This window comes from Aethina tumida, chromosome 4 (assembly GCF_024364675.1).
Source record: "Aethina tumida isolate Nest 87 chromosome 4, icAetTumi1.1, whole genome shotgun sequence".
Taxonomy (NCBI): Eukaryota; Metazoa; Arthropoda; class Insecta; order Coleoptera; family Nitidulidae; genus Aethina; species Aethina tumida.
This window is the reverse complement of record NC_065438.1, coordinates 12,106,825-12,124,162: the sequence shown is the minus strand read 5'-3', so window position 1 is coordinate 12,124,162 and position 17,338 is coordinate 12,106,825. Positions and strand designations below refer to the sequence as shown.

At 30.7% G+C, this 17,338-nt stretch overlaps 1 protein-coding gene across 5 annotated transcripts; it reads right to left on the bottom strand.

Annotated features, from left to right (window-relative positions):
* Positions 1 to 219: 219 nt before the first annotated feature.
* On the bottom strand, positions 220 to 15,989 carry LOC109596137 (period circadian protein). Of its 5 annotated transcripts, XM_049966395.1 has the most exons (22): positions 15,850 to 15,989; positions 8,123 to 8,240; positions 7,981 to 8,061; positions 7,624 to 7,922; positions 7,331 to 7,473; positions 7,062 to 7,269; positions 6,791 to 7,003; positions 6,558 to 6,743; positions 6,342 to 6,505; positions 6,176 to 6,289; positions 5,956 to 6,120; positions 5,012 to 5,253; positions 4,361 to 4,528; positions 4,170 to 4,302; positions 3,785 to 4,006; positions 3,518 to 3,728; positions 3,149 to 3,465; positions 2,926 to 3,045; positions 1,234 to 1,410; positions 1,012 to 1,176; positions 813 to 947; positions 220 to 582 (listed from the first exon to the last, which is right to left on the bottom strand). In XM_049966395.1, exons 2-22 carry the CDS (start codon positions 8,206 to 8,208, stop codon positions 499 to 501), a joined length of 3,633 nt encoding a protein of 1,210 aa, XP_049822352.1. In that variant the 5' UTR covers positions 8,209 to 8,240; positions 15,850 to 15,989; the 3' UTR covers positions 220 to 498. The 5 variants fall into 5 exon arrangements, 4 of the variants coding, with proteins under 4 accessions (XP_049822352.1, XP_019867185.1, XP_019867186.1 ...); XM_020011626.2 differs by lacking the exon at positions 2,926 to 3,045 and having other exon boundaries at positions 4,170 to 4,317; XM_020011627.2 differs by lacking the exon at positions 2,926 to 3,045.
* Between the last annotated feature and the right edge of the window lie 1,349 nt (positions 15,990 to 17,338).

Here is a 17,338-nt window from a genome sequence, read left to right as displayed (position 1 = left end):
ATATGTTTTATTGATTTTTTGGCATTAAACGACACATTTCATAGGCATTCAATGGCTGAACACCGTTTAATGTCAAAGAAGAAAAGACCAAAGGATGCATTATTATTGAAAAAATTGCAGATCATCCCAGAATTTCTATGATCAGTCTTCATTGGAAGAAAGATTTTAAAGTTTAAAAGTCGTTGCTTCCTGAAAACTGCAGGATAAAAAAAACACGTATTATTTTGCAAAATTTAATATTTATTATAAATAATTTACAACGTCTATACATATATCTAATTTGTATAAGTCCTAACAATCATGATTAAATGACCTGCGATGTACAAATACACATTATAAAAATTGAAAAAATCTATCTATAACATCAAAAATTCACTTTAAATAAATATGAGCTCTGAATCTAGTCAAAAAATATACATGTACACAAAAATTTCACAAATTAACAGAGTACAAAAATAGAACCATATCGGTGTCCTTGCGATTGTAATCGTCAAAATTTCAGTGCGGATCCGGAGGTGGTAAAGGAGCGTTCTCCTCGTAAATCATCATCAGCGAACTGTACGATCTCCTTTTCTTTTTCGGCTAGAAAGTACGTTTTTTACATTCAGTCATAATGTCAAATTTAATTCGCGTTTATATCGATTGGAAACTAATTCCCACTTGGCAGTTAATAATTTATTTCATTGTGTATTGAAACCTGTAATCCCACGTATTAAACCGTAATAAGTTTTGATCGTGCAAGGATTGAAATAATCCTCAAGTAAACTACATCTAACAAATCGACGTTGAATTACAGCTTGTTGATAAATTACCTTGGAAGTATTTGCGCAATTTTCATCGCTGCTGCTACTTGAAGTAATTCCCTCTTCGAGGGTTAGCTTCGTCGATAATCCCTCCAGTTCCATTTCTATATATAATTGATTTAGTTGGTCGTTGACTAGGACTGGCTGAATTGCAAGAAACAAATCAATTAGTAATTTATATGTAAAGGGAGAGATTGATTGTGTTTACCTGGTGAATTTCCTTGAGGGTGTTGAGATCAGCTTCCAGAATGTCTTCAATACCTTTTACGGCCATTTGGTATCTATAGATTAGGTCCGGCGTTACGGACACTGTTTCTAACCATGGCGGGTCTTTTTTACGTGATGGGTAATATTTTCGACTTTTCCAAGTGTTCTAATAATAATCAACAAATTAATAAGGCACTTCAAAATTATTAACTATTTAAATTACATCGTCACTGTTGGTTTTAGTTGTTTTACTGTCCATAATGTTCGAATCATCGTTGGAGCCAGAACCAGTGTCGGTTTTTAAAAAGGATGAGTAAGACGAAGAATAACTGCTCTCCTCATCAATATTGTTATTGCCAAAATTGTTAACTTTCTTTAATTTGTCTACATTCTCATTAATCTGTAAAAATCGTTAAATACAACCAAACCCTTCAATTACTTTTGGAGAAACGTCAACATTTGATTATAAAAACAAATTGAAGTTTATTTCTTCCCCATCGTACGAGAAGTGACTTAAAACAATGTTTCCAATTTGTTTTCAATACCAAGGAAATTAGGATGAAAATATCACACTTTACCATAATATGCATGCACTATTCAATGGGCAAAGTTAACACTCCATAAAAGTGTAATATTTCCCCATAAAAAATCAGTATTTTGAAAACCAAAATATTTGAAAAAATTGTCTTACCTCATTTACCTCAAGTAAGGTGTACAAGAAAGAATTGTTAGCATAATTTGAACATGTTTGTTACAACATTGGATGATATGGATAGATTAACTAGAAATTTACCTGAACTTGTAGTAAAAGTACAAAATATTAATCATTATGCAAAATTTTGCTGTTTATTATAAATTTATATTACATATTTGAGATGAATTCATTGTTCATTATCTGGAAAGCAAAAAGTTGTTCAGTATAAATTCAGGTAATTTTATGCAAATAAATGAAAATGTAAAAAGAAAATTAAAAACGTCAAGCTTATATTTTAATTAAGTCAACGAATGAAATTTACTTTTGTCAACAGTAACTTTAAATACAACTGTTTATTTTTATGTAATTAGAATTGTTTACTGTGTTGACTGTAATTAAGCGATGCACTCGTGTTGTGAGTGTTTTTTTTTAAACTGCAAGGTAATAAAACATTTTAAAGGCTAGGGATGATTTAATTAAAAACAAATCTTATTTGTTTTAAGGTTAATAAAACTAGTTCACAGTCATTTTGCGACTGTGGTGTAAGAGACTATTTTTTGCTAATTTTGGGTCTTTAAAAATCAAAATGATGGTAAAAATTTCAACGTAAGATTCTTTTAGTGAAAATAATTAAATTCAAATTAAAAGTCCCAGGGTTGTTACTAGGGCTACTAAACATTGCTGATTTCTATGTGTTTGGGACAAAAGAGTAGCTCCACAGAGTCTAAATAAATTAAATTTAAGGGGTTTCTAAACTTAGATCTTGGAAAAAACTGTGCCTTTGTCTACTTATTATAATATTTTTAATAATACAAAATTAAAAAAAAAATACATCCTAGGTTTTCGATACTTTTATCCAGGAATGTATTTACTATTTCTCAATAGTTAGAATATATTCTTAGGATTTATATTATTTTATTAAATAAAGTCACTTCCAGTGACAAGAGAGAACTTCCAGAAAAGAAGAAAATAGTAATTAACATGAAACATCAAGATCTAAAGATGACAAAAATTATGTACCCCAGCAGACCTTTTACAACATCAGTCGCAAGTTTTTTCTTCGTATTTGTTGAGCAGTATAATTAACTGGTATTTATTTAAATCTGAATTAAAGTAACTTTATTTTCGTTGACCCACATGGCGAACGTAAACCATGAATTCAAATTAATAAACCATATAAACATCATGCAGACAATATCGAATCATTTAAAATCAAATAACCTTTGCCATTATATTGAAATGTTCCATTTCAGTTTCGCCGTCCGGTGGACTAACCAGAGGCGAATCGGGTGAGCAAACCGATTGCAAACCCATATCCTTTCGAGAACATTCCGATAACGCCTGTAAAATACCCAAATGTTTCGGACTCCACTATTTAATATGCCATCAGTCAATCAATACACCTTTGGTTGTAACCTTCATTAGTGTTTTAACTCATCCTTACCTTATTGGCAACGCTGGCTGAAGCGATTGATCCCATGGCACTTCCAGGCTCGGCCTTCACTGAAGTGGCCTGGGAGGCGGGCCTCTGGAACTGCGGTCCGGCCATTCCACTAGGTGGACTAGGTTTGTGCTCTGGTTGCGTGGAGGGAGCGTTGTTGCTTATGTTCGGTTGCAGATTGTTAATCTGACGATTGTCCTGGTTGACGGGCGTGATTGAGGGTGCGACAGTCACTGGCAGTACCGGCAGGGGTGAACATATTATCGGTGATGCGGGGAAGATCGGGTTGTAATTGTAGATCATACCAGGCATATATTGAACTGCAACAAAATACATGTACCTACGAATTTCCAACAACACAAATGTTTCTACCTTGGTACCTGGAGGTAGCCAGACCAACCGAATCGACGAACTCTTGCCCAACTGCAGCTGGTCGCTGATGGGCCGGGATGTAATAAACTGGAAACATCCCGGTTGCAAAACCGGCTTGTCCACCTGGAGTTGTGTTTATACTGCAAGCCTGGGAGTTGTTCATTGGTGTTACCGTAACAGAAAAGGGGGGCCACAAATTTACATCATTTATCTGTTAAAACAATTCTGATAAGCGTCTTGGCATCAAAATTTACTCTAGTTACTTACAGTTGATTGGTAGACATTTTCTGTACAGTTAATGTTGTTGGATACTGGTTGGTTCATGTTGTTGATGGTCTTAGATGGGAAAGCATTGGTGGTTGCGTGTGCCAAATCTTCTTTGTTGCTTGTTATACCATTCTGATGCTTCGTATGCTTTGAAATCTTATGACTGTCTCCTTCCCAGGAATAGGAACCACTCCTCTTTACTCCATGCCCATGATTTGTTGTCTGAAAAAGTTAATTACATCAAACACGTGCACACTGAAGTATGTTGTTACTTAATGGGTTTTTTATAACAACATTATGACTTACTATTAGTTTCTTCCAATTGTAAAGTACAGACATCTTTATCTCTACGTAATAAATGATCATAAAACTGCGATAAACTTACGTCATTTTTATCAATATTGGCCTTATCCATGTTAATCTTCTCGGTTTTGTGGTAAAACTTCTTGTTCTCCTTCACACTGGACCTTTGTTCCCTGTGCCTTTTAATCATAATCTTCTCCATGTCCTCATTATGCCTGTAAACATTTTTTCTTATAATGGGACAATAAAAACTTCTTATGGAATGATCTTTACTTTAACAAAAGAGCCTCGGTTAGGTGCGGGGGTTTGTATGAGTCATTGGTTGAAGTGTTCGTCCCACTTGTGGTACCACTTTCAATATTCGGATTACTGCCTGAACTCAAATTTCCTGCACTACCACTACCAGAAGCTCCGCTGTTTTGCACTGGCGATAAACACTTCCTGAAAAGAGAACTGAAGTAACAACGTCCTGCAATAAATCTACTTGATGAATGATATTAAAACGTTTGACCTTATTAATGGTAAATGTTTATACACGCAATAAAAATTCTACTTTTTATGTTACATAATTTCTATGATGCAATAAGAGACCACATAAAAAGTGTATTAGCATTAGATTTTAAAACGCATTTATTTTTAAATAGTAAGTAATAATAGTAATTTTACTGGTTGTGTATCAAGTTTCCTTTGGCAATATTCGATTAGTAGATAAAAACGTGTTGAAAATCTTTAGTGTTTCAGCAATTATTATTATAAACTATTAATTTATGGGCAATAAATATGCATAAGCATTATATAAGCTAGAATGCACTGACATTTCTAGACAACAACACTGATAAATATTTGGAATATTTTAACTCATTAACCACTACTTGGAATAATATGGTATATCAAGTCAAGAAATTAAACTAAAAATAGACTCACTGGTTATTGGTACAGTCTTGTGCAGCAGATGAGCTTTTGCCCTCTTGGTCTGTGTCAATAGTGCCTTGAAGAACACCATTACTTTCGTCTGATACAGTAGTTTTCGGTTTGCTCTGGAAAAATCTCTGAATATTTTCGTTATAATTGAGCTGATTGTAACTTGGTGGTGTTTCAGATGATGATTTACTGTCATAGTATTCGTGGTGAGGTGATATCTCACCTAACATAACCGAATCTCTTTCCTGAAAATTTCAAAACAAATAATAAGGATAACAATTGACGAAGGTGTACACAACAAATTAATGGGGAAAACCATAAATTAAAAGATGAAACAAAAATTAAATGTACAAAGTTCATGTTAGTTATTAGTATATTATTAGAATCGTTATTTAAGTTGCATAATAAATGTATACAAAACAACTACGATTAAAAATGAATGAATTTGAAACTTTCACCACTTACATTTCAGCTTGTCGCCAAGGCTAAAACTTAAGATAAGGTTATTAATGTTTCTGGAATGATTGATGCATAGAATGTATGAAAAATGAAAAAGTCATCCCCGAGTTGATGTCGCCATATTAATTTTGTTTTGTGAATGAGTGAGTGTGCAACTAAATTATGTGAAGCAAATTGATCTGTGAACTTATTGAAGTAATCCACAAAGGAATAAAAAAGTAAATTTTCTCAATTAATAAATTACAATTAAGAACCAATTTGCATCAAGTTAATGAAAGTGTAATGAATAAATTTGAATAATTATCAGCATTCCTTTGTAGATAGTTCAGTATTGAAAGTAGATTTATTTATACAAACTTAACAATAGATAAATAATCTTTGGTAGATCCAAAACCATAAAAAACATGAACATAACACATAAGTTATTCAATATCCATTACCTAGCGTTAATATGCCAAAAAGAAAATAAAAATTTTGATGACACTTACCCGTTTCTTCACACTTACCGAAATGGTAGGATCTGGATCCTGCGGTAAGTCTAATTGTAGATTCGACTTATTCACTTCATCCATTAAGGATTCCATGAAATTGGCTAAGTCTTTACATCGTTTCGACACTTCATGTTTAGCTGCCTCAGATGGTCTGGATAATTCCTACAAAACATATTCGTTTTGCCATGGTTTTAATAATTTAATATTAAGTGCTTACGTTCTTCAACAACATCAATATTTCCTCTTGTATTAACTTGCTTTCCTTGAGGACTTCCTCAGAAATGTAGTCTTCTTCTTTAGCGGGCTCGAATATGTCGGGATTTGGAGGACCCTTCAAAAACAATATTAGTATTGCACAATATAATTCAAACGTTTGGATGTACCTGTAGAACTCTGTGGAGTCCAATAACAAACTCTAATCTTCTGGACCATGGATTAACAAAGCTGGACCATTCAGTCTCAATCATGGCGAAGCCACCATTTTGCACTGCAAACCTATAGGGTTTGCTGCGGAATACACTACCCGCTATTTGGCACATTCTCATCACTACAAAAAATATTTTAGTACCAATTAAACAAGTCAATAATTAAGGCCTTACCAGATTCGTATACTTCTTTTAGAAACGGCATGTCTTCCGGATGATAGAAATCGAATACTGATCTTCCTAACATGTCTTGGGGCAAAAATCCGAAGTGTGTGACGACATCAGGATCCACGTGACTGAAAATACACGCGGCAGTGTGACGCATTCCAAACTTCGGCGACTTCTTACGTTCCTCTGGAACTAAACATGGAAATTAATTGGGGAATTATTCGTCGCAATTGTATTACCTTTGTAGGAAGTATAAACAGGAACTGCTACTACCACCAGGAACATTCCGCTGGTGTTGTTAACATATTTAACCTCTGGGGCTTCGGTTATGTGTCTAAAGGTAACTGTAAGCTGGAATGCCTGATAAGAAACTGCCTTCTCCACCACGCCAAATCCTGAAGACTTCAATCCTCGGTATTTCCTCAGGCAAACGTAAAGGCAGTTTTTTACATCTAAAATGGTTAATTAAAGGAGTTAATTTGTGTGCAGTTAGGTTATTGATTGACTTGCCTTTGTATTTCCCTTGGGAGTCGACCAAAGGTAATGCAATACCTGTCGTTACTTGACTAGAAAAGGTTTCCCTATCTTTAGGGTGTACGAAATCGATGAATGAACGACCCAGCCACATATCCTTGGGAAAACCTAGAACTGCAGTCAAACTGGGGGTTGTGTACAGAACCACGCCGTCGTACATTGATATGACACAGCAAAAGCCGTCCTGAAAACAAAACGACACATTAATTCAACTGAAAAATTGTGTATTAAGGAGTAAGACGTACATCTGGTTGACAATTTAAGGGGGCCTTGTACTCTTCTTCATTGACAGCGACTGCGTTTTCTATGTTGGCCTCGTTTTGATGCTGGTTGTCCTGCTGATCAACTGGCCAGGCCGACAGTTCTTCCGCTGGAGGTGAGGTCTCCGCTAGCGTATGCAAAAAGGACATACCACAGAAAATGTGTTATATCTAAATCCTTTCACCCCAATTGTGCAAACGAAACTCAACATCCCCGTTAATAGTAAACGCCACCCCCTAGTTATTAATTAATTACCTCTAATTATAATTTCTATTACCTGTGATTGGAGACGTTGGCGGAGCCGTTATTGTTACTTCCACGGCGTTCTCCATGCTCTCAGCCGGCGGTACGGCCGTCTCCACGATGACGGAGGGCAAAGCCTCGACACCCATGATTTGTTCTGTGGTTGTGTTCTCCTTTAAGACGACGGTTGTTGTTCTTTGTTCGGTCGGTGTCGTGGCGGCCGACGCTGCGACCGGTGTGGTGTTTGTGTTGGTCGAATTGGTCGACTTGAGTTTCTTTTTCTTGTGCTCTTTGTCTTTGTTGCGTTTCGGTGGCTGCGGACCAGTCTCGACACTGAAAGTTACGTTAATAGTTGAATTGATTGGTGCATTACTTGATGGATTTTAAGTACCTGCCATCCGGATTTGTTGCGCCACAATATCCACTACTTCTACTCGAGTTGCTGCCGCTGTGCCTGGATTTGGAGCTGGCACTGCAACACGTTAAACAATTTAAGTTGGGGTAAATTGTTTTTGTGGATGATGATATAGTACCTTCTTTGGGAATTGCTATTACTACAACTGTTTGAATATCCTGAATCTGAGATCTTTGTGTTCGTAGTACCGGACTCTGATTCCATATTTGATGAATCCTCTCTTCAGTCGTAAATGTCTGAAACGGGTGTTGAAATATTTAATTAATTTAGATTGTACATATTAATGAGGAATAGTTTAATCACGCACATTTAAATGCCAAATCACGCAACCGTCATTCAAAAGTAATTTTACCAATGCAGTCCGTATTTATGTTATTTGTTGAAGCATATAGGTCACACAACATATAAGTATATTAATTAAATATTCAACTGCATTGAATTGCACAAATATAAACGAATACATCGAAATAGTGTCTAGACTGTTACACGCTAAGTGAAAGTACGATTCAATTCCTAGTCAGTAAACTGTTGAAAATGTGTAAAATACACATACACAGACATAAAATCAATATAACGTCAAAATAGATTTTAATTGGCATGTTTCTATGGAACATGTATAAGCCCAAATAGGGTACAATAAAAGTTGTTATGTAAGCCAGTAGGGCTCCCGTTCATTTATCACAGTTTCCACTAATAAAGATAATTTTCAATTTTTCAACGCCACGTTACTATTTATAAAACACAATAGAACGAAACGGTTTCACAACAGAATCGTAACCAGATATTCCCCCTATCATTATTCGTAATTTTCTGGATTTATATAATAACGAAAATATTAAAGCGGGATGCGTGTTCTGCAACGTGATTTCCGAGCTGGTGCATTACTGAGGCGTCCTTTCAGGTCGCGGTTTAAATAAAAGTTCCGGAAAAAGGTCAGACACTACCTGTAGAGAAGTGGATTGTTTCAATGACTAGGATTAGTTGTGAACAGCCGACTTCCATGACATCGTTCAATGCTAATTTAATTAGAAAATACTACTCTATTACTATTCTGTATCTATTTTTTAGATTTTAAATGATAATTAAAGTAATAAATAATCGGTAATAATAATTTTAGTTACATATTATATTCCACAGATAAAAATAAACATATAAACTTATCGAGTTTTTCTACAATTATCTCAATAATGAATTAATTAATTATTAATATATAATGTGTTTATTAGACATAGGTATATATTAATCAGTCATATCAGTCATTATTTTTACTACTTCAAATGGTCTGGACAATTTCTTTCATGTTTTCGTTTTGTTATTGTTTTATATATATATATATATATATATATATATATATATATATATATATGTGTGTGTGTATATATATATATATATATATATATATATATATATATATATTAAGAGTTACAATATGAAATGTTACATAAGTAATACTGAATAAGCACTTTTTGGTGAAGAAGTTTATAATAAATTGGAGAAATATCGAAATACCAGTCTTTTATTTCGGCTTTGCTACCTCAGATAATCTGGACAAGTTATACAAAAACGTTATCGTTTTGTTATTGTTTTAATAATTTTAAAAAAGATATATTTTTAATCTATGACTTAAATTATGACTTATATCTGTATATTTTATAGTGACCATATGAAATGCTATACAAATAATAGTTGTAATTAATTTCACCTGAAGAAGTGAGAAATAAATTGAGAAAATTTTTCTCTTTTTGTAGCTACCTCAGAAGGTCTGGACAAATCCTAAAAAAAGTCTTCGTTTTATGAATGTTTTAATAATTTTAACAAGGAGCTTACATTCTTCAACAACTTTATATCTTCTTGTATTAGTTAATTATGTATAAGTCATATTTTAAAAGATTTAATCTTTGCCTTAAAATATGATTTATCTCTAACTATTTTATAGTTGCCATATGAAGTAATAGTTAATAAGTAATTTCTGCCGAAAAATTTAAAAATAAATTTGAGAAATATTGAAATATCTGAGACTTTTATCTTCAGGTTTTGCTACTTCAAGTGGTCTAGACTATTCTTAAAATTAAATAATTTACGTCTTAAAATATGACTTATATTAATAATACCATATGAAATCTTACATAAGTAATAGTTAGTAATTAACTTCTGCTAAATAAGTAAAGATTGAATAGGAGAAGTATTGAAATAACAGAGTCTTTTATGTTTTTTTTTGTTCCCTCAGACTACATTATTCAATAACTTTATTTCTTGTTGTACTAATTTATGATGTATAAGTCATATTTTAATAGATTTATTCGTCTTAAAATTGACTCATCTCTATCTATTTTATAGTTACAATATGAAATGTTACAGTCATTAATTAATTTATCCTGAAAAACACATGATTAAATTGGTAAAGTATTGAAATAATAAAAAAATTGAGTTACAGAACTCTACCTCTCAAAGATAAAATTCCGTTTTCGATTAATTGTCAAATTAACCATTTATTATATTAAGAATATCTGATGTTTATAAAATTCTAATCCCATGTCATGTCGAATCCTCACTTCAGTGTCAATTATTAAGGTTATATAAGTACCAATAATTTTTTGTTCATGCATCAGTCTTAATTATAATAGTTTCTTTAGCACAGATAATAAATTTTTTATACACGTTGTATAATAAAAAGTGCTATTTAATTAAAACATCTCCACTCTACCCATACAAAATAAAATAATAAAACACGTGAGCATAAATTATTCAAAGTTCAAAGCATGTTTTTTTCAGTTACACAACAGGCAAGCGTTTAAAACTTCATAAATAACATATATTTTTAAGTACCTTGCATTTAAGTAATTACCCACTTCAAAGAAAATACTCAAAAACAGACCCTGAAAAGTTTTTATTTATAATTCGAAAGTGGAATTGGGGTAAACATTCCTTTGCCTCGTTTTTGGAATGGAAAGAAGCTTAACAAGTAAGCTTCTTTCCAAGTTCTAAATATAAATTCGTTTGATTCGATTAAGTTCGCTGCGTGCTTGTAAATAACGTGACGCAGAACGTTGCCGAACATTCACTTGGTCGCCCTACGTTGTGCACAAGTGTTGGAAAGCATGCACAAATCCGAGACTAATAAATCGTCAAGTGAATATTTGCATCGATAAAATCTAGAAATAAATACCAAACTAAGTATTCTTTTTATGTTTCCTTAAAGCTTTGTACTAAAAATGTTGGAGGGTGTATTTAAGTAAGTGCAAGACAATGAGGAACTTAAACGGAACCTTTAAATAAATCTAGTTGCATAATACAAGTTATGCATCTCAACAGGAATTGGTTTGCTGTGATACTTAATTATTTTTATTAAATTATAAATAGAATTAATACAGCATTGTCAATAACAAGGGAAACCGAAAATTTATGTAACTTATTCTATTGACAGGATACAATTTTAAATAACCTTGGAAATTCTTCTTGTGCATTATTAAATTATTATATAAAGTGCGGTATTTTGTTATCGTACCTGTTTATAAATAAATCGGATAATTGAGGGTGTTTTCCCAACCCTCTCTATTAATAACCACTCTATGAACGAATCGTGGGCGGATCCATTTAATCTGAAGGACTAGGTTATCCACCCACTCAACTGTGTAATGTTAAATGACTTCTTTTGTTTTGAGATTTTAAAATCTGCACGAAATTTCTATTGAATTAGTTGTTAGATAATCGGTTTAGTTTTTCAATTTTTTATATTTTTTTATATTTGGTCATGTTTATAAGAAGTTGTATTATTTAAGGTGTGGAATAATTACTCAATTACATTGCTAGGGATAAATCACGACATTTAATATAAAAATATATGTAATTAATTCATGACTTGTTATAAATGAGATAAATGAGTGATAATGATAATACACTTATTATTATCCCAAGAAAAACCACAATAGAAATAGTGAACGTGATAAAATTGTTGATTTTTTGTAACATTTCTACAACTACCTAGTAAAATAATAATAAAGATATTTATATGGCAATTAACTGAGTTAGTATCTGTAAAATACTACTACATTTTTAAATTTTTTTGTTGCCAATTATAACACACAATAAAGGATTTGAATTATCGACTTTAGGAATGAATGTGAAAATGACATAACTGGGTTTTTCAATAAGTATCTAAAATGTTATATAATTAATTTCTATAATTAGTGCATTCTACTCGTGTCAGTATGGAAATGTCTGAGTACCTATTTTTACTTGTAAGTCAAAATATAGAAAAAGTTCCCCATTGAAATTAGCTTCTTTAAAAAATAAATTTGTTATAAAATTGGGTCATAATTGCTGATTAGATTATGTCGTCTGATCAACCAAACTGAATCAGGTATAAAATATGAAAGATCACTGAAAATTGGTACTTACTAAAATATCTTTAAATAAGTATAACTGTGTGATCTCATTTGTGCCCTTTGTCGCCAATAAAACTTATTCTGAAATAAGCTGGACATAAATACATCAACTTTAATTTTGAAATGGATATTTATGATTAAATCAATGTTATTTAATTTAACCTTAACTCTTTGTATAATATGTCGAAATTTACTATTGTGATTATTTTTTCATTAAAAACATTATTTTTTATTGAAAAATTGTAAAAGATAAAATAATATAAACAATACGATTTTTAGATACTTATTCAACATTACTAACTTTTGAAAATGAGTTTAACTCTTGTATTAGAAAAATAAATTATCTTAATTTTAATTTGATGTGTTATTATCATATGATTGAAATCATTTCATTCATTCAATTTCTTTACTTTCATACATATACATTTTCAAATCCGTCAGAGGCATACTCAATAATTTTACCTTGAACCTTAACAGGACAATAAATTGACTCATTGATCACGTATAGGATAGACCATTCACATAATTAAATTAAATATCCGCACATCTAAAAATACACGATTACGTCTGTATCAGGCCAAATTGGTCCAGAATTACAGTCTCAATTAGGTTAATTGTAAAACACCCTAATAAACGGTAGATTTAAGGATGAGAAACCGGAGAGCCCTCCGTTCGGACGATTTCTATTAAATCTATTTTCGCCCAGGTGTTACATGGCAAGAATAGCTGTCAGTGAAACGAATCTCATGGTGAACAACGTGCCTTGTTTCCAAACCGTTCAGCCATATGATCTGAACTTGATACTTTGTAATTGCGAGTTTGCAGGAATACACATTGTTTGTTTTACTTGGTCATGTGTCATGTTTAGGCTTTAAATTAATGATTCCAATAAAATTTCCTACTATTTTTTTCATTATCTATCAAAACTAAATGGTGATTGCTAAAATAATTAAATTTTATTGAAGTAATTTGTTAAGTTAAATAAAGTATGGATTAATTAACTATATATATTAATTGAAGTCTTTGGAGAATGATCCCATTAGTCATACAAACAGTTCGGCACATTAACAATCTATTTAAGTGAAAATATCAATTAATATAATAAATTAGTTTATCTGTAGTGTATTATTGATTATTTATAATTGTACATTATTAATTATTTATTACTATTTTAATAATCCATTGTTTAGTTTGATAATTTTATTAAAATTTAAAATGGATGATTAATTCTTCTCAATAAAAACTCATTTCCTACAATTACCGGTAAGTAATTATAAAATTAACCTATTCCTTGAAGTTTGCAAAAATTAATCGAGGTTGTCTATTACGGATCAAATAACCTAGAAAGCGATGGTTTGGACGAAACTTTATGCAGAAACCTTTCATTAGTTGATATTTATCACGTGAATATTACAAATATTGCAAATGTCTTAACTATTTTTTGAAACACTTACAAAAACTTGTCTGAATACGATTATCACATTGCAGAATAGTTTTGAGTATTACTCAATTACTAATAATGTTTCCTTAAACTAACATTTAATTAAATAATTGATATTTATTCCTGATAACATTTTCCTATATTTAATTAATTAATATTAATGGTGACATCTGTATGTTATGTTAATGGTTTTGATTAATAGCACGTGCACTAAAATATATTAAGAACAATGCGTGTTTACTGACGATAAATAATTTAGCACGATGGAAAATTGAAATAATGCAGATCTATTTATAGTAGTTAATTAGCATTTTATTGTATCAGGAAATGTATTGAATTTACAACGTGATTGAGGGAAATGTGATTCAGAAGCTAGAGACGGTCTCCAATTAAATTTATACTATTTATAAACGGCACATTACAGCAATATTCCAGTAGAAAGCAAAATAAATATTTTGAGTTGAATATGTCAATTTAGTGAAAAGATTAACTATTCACAAAAAACTCGAATATGATTGACTAAAATTTTTAACAATCTTTAAAATCTAAGAGAAAATATTACTATAAAAATGTAAATATCTTTTTATTATTATTTATATTATTTTATTTTAATGATTTATATTCGTAATAGAACTCTAAGAATATTTTCAACAAATTTAGATAAATTACTTAAATTTACTTTTAGTTATAAATATTATCTCTAAATTGAGTGCACAAAAATTAATCACATATTCTTGACTTGTTTGCCAAGATATCATTAAACGGTTGTGGAGGTGTTTTAAAGAAACTGGTAGTCTGTCTGAACAGCCTCTAGGTATTACATTTATTATTATATATTTTTGTAGTTTAATAAAATGATTATGTTATAACTTTGTATACTGCAGTGGCCATAATTATATGAACTTATTATAATATATAAAAAATATGAGTTGTATTTTTGAATTGGATTCCATAATACTTTTACTATTATTTAACTAGCCAATAATCATTTTTTTTAATTGAATATTTTTTTATTATTAATGGACAATATTAGAAAAGATGGCTAAAAGGTTGTGGCTAAACAGGTCAATCATTTACCGTATAAATTAAAAAACTGACCAACGAAAAAATTTGTTTGAGTTCGAAAAACCTGAAAGAAAATTGATAACTGGATAATTAAAATGACAAAAACAATTAAATCTTATCGTCACTGAATTTAAAGGCAACCTAGAAGAAATAGGACTTCTTGAAATTAGTTTCAAGACTATGAGAACCCTATAGAAAACATGTGGGGATCACGTTTAGAATCACATTCAAGAAGTTTCTTAAAGGCTCCTTGAATTGTATATTCGAAAAATGATTGATTCTGTACGTCGGAGATTGGCAAAAATTATAAATTTTTGTTTATAATTGTGAATGTTAAATTAAATAACAGAGACTTAATCATTAAAAATCTCTTTCAAACTTAGTCTATATTTATGTCCAGCTCAATTCAAAATGAATATGTAACATTTTATAGATTAAAAATATAGATGTTTTAGTAATATTTTATGAAAACACAAAAGCTAATTAATATTAATATAATAGTTCACATTAAATAAAAGCATAATGCATAATATATTTAACATTTTAAAAAGTTTCTATAATAATGACTATTACTGATATTAAAATATACTATGAAATGGTTAAGTTTAAATAAATTTTTTAAGAATAATTTATAAACAATTGTGATTAACAATTTATCTAATAAATCATAAAATTAACATTGATTCAAGCCACACATACTAAACAAATTTGTACTTAAGTACTGTTTGCGCATTCGCCATTTTTGGTACATGAAATTTAGAGGATCTTGAAATTATTAAAATTTTTCAACTAATAAAGTAACTAGCTGGTAGCTACATTATAGTTAAAGATGTACAAAACTTTTAAATATATAAAACTTAACTTATAAAATTTGTAACAAAAAAATGTGTCAAATACAAAGTACCAAATAATGCAATATATACAATAATAATTCGATAAAATTAAAGTACTTACGAAAGAATTTACAAATAATCTTCAAAAAATACATCTCAGCTAAAAGTTGGAACGACGACGATACTAATGTGCTGAACCGAAAGCGTTCGCATTGAAACTAAACGTCGGATTTTCGCGGCCGCCGCGACAAAACGAGACAATACTACGCAACGTCAATAAACAAGACAAGGAGGAAACGAACCGGAGCACCGTGCTACATGAAACTGATTGGAAGATCACGCTGTAAACAACGTGAGTCCGGGGTCCCCTCCTCGTGATTATATTAGATCGGATTATAATAATTTTATTGACAAGATCATATTTATGCATTCATGTAATATCTGTTTCGGGCTTATTAATCAATTTTCTTGCGGCCGTCGGATTATCTTGGAAATGGGAAATCATTTATTTCAATTTTTTTCTGCGGTTTAATATTACAATGGAATTTTCTGGCCTGACAATGTTATGTAAATAATAATTATTATTATAGTAATTTGCTTTATTTCTAAGAGGTGCACTCCAAATCCAATCATAATATATAAAATCGTAATATATAAAAGAAGCAATCATCGATAGAATGAACATATTGGATTTAGTGGGAAATATTAAATTAAATAAATTATCTACACACTATATATCTCCCCATACGTACATCCCAATTAAAGGAGATATTATACTTAACTGGAATTTGATATCTCCGGCTGTATCACAAACTTTAACGAAAACCCATATCATATTACTGAAAATACTGAAAGCTAATTACGGAAAAATATAATTACTTTTTTATTTTAATTTACATTGCAAATACTGAAAACTTTCTTCAGGGGCTTCTTTTACATAAAATAATTTACTTAGTACTTTTAAAAATATTACTTCTAACACAAATGGGAATATTAATTGAATATGTCGCTAAAATGTCAGAAAAATTCAAGTTTTTTGATATGAAATCTTTTGTTTTATATTAATATATCAATTTTAAAAACACGACGACAAAGAAAATGTAATGTAAAGTTTTTCACTTTTTTAATTAATAGTCAAAATAATTTATTTTGATTTAGTATACAGTGTGGCCCATTTGAAAGCAAGACGCACTCATATAATTTGTGTTTTTTGTCCTATTTTGACAAAATATTTTTTCAATTGTAATGCATGAAAATATGTTCTAATAGACAAAATATCTCGTTTTTTAGCCCAAAACATGAAAATTGAAGAAATTATACTAATAAATTTATTATATAAAATCTATTCTGCATAATTTTGTATGAATTTTGGTATATACCTATTTCAGAGAGTGCTTAATCCAGTGTTCCAATTAGATTTTCTATAAAAAAATTTCTAGTATGATTTCTTGTGGGAGTGTGTGGGTGACATGACATTTAAAAAAAAAGATTTTCAAATTGAAAAAAAATATAAATTTTGAGTGCTGCGCTTTTAAATGTATATTATATTATGTGATAAATTACATTCCTTCTAATTCTTAAAATATTAATACACACACAGAATATACTGT

Coding starts and splice junctions, on each gene's coding strand:
- LOC109596137 (XM_049966395.1), bottom strand. CDS start 8,208: ATGGAATCAGAGTCCGGTACTACGAACACAAAGATCTCAGATTCAGGA. Junction 4,529..5,011: donor CAAGACTGTACCAATAACCA/GTGAGTCTATTT, acceptor TTCTCTTTTCAG/GAAGTGTTTATCGCCAGTGC. Junction 948..1,011: donor CCCTCAAGGAAATTCACCAG/GTAAACACAATC, acceptor CTTGCAATTCAG/CCAGTCCTAGTCAACGACCA.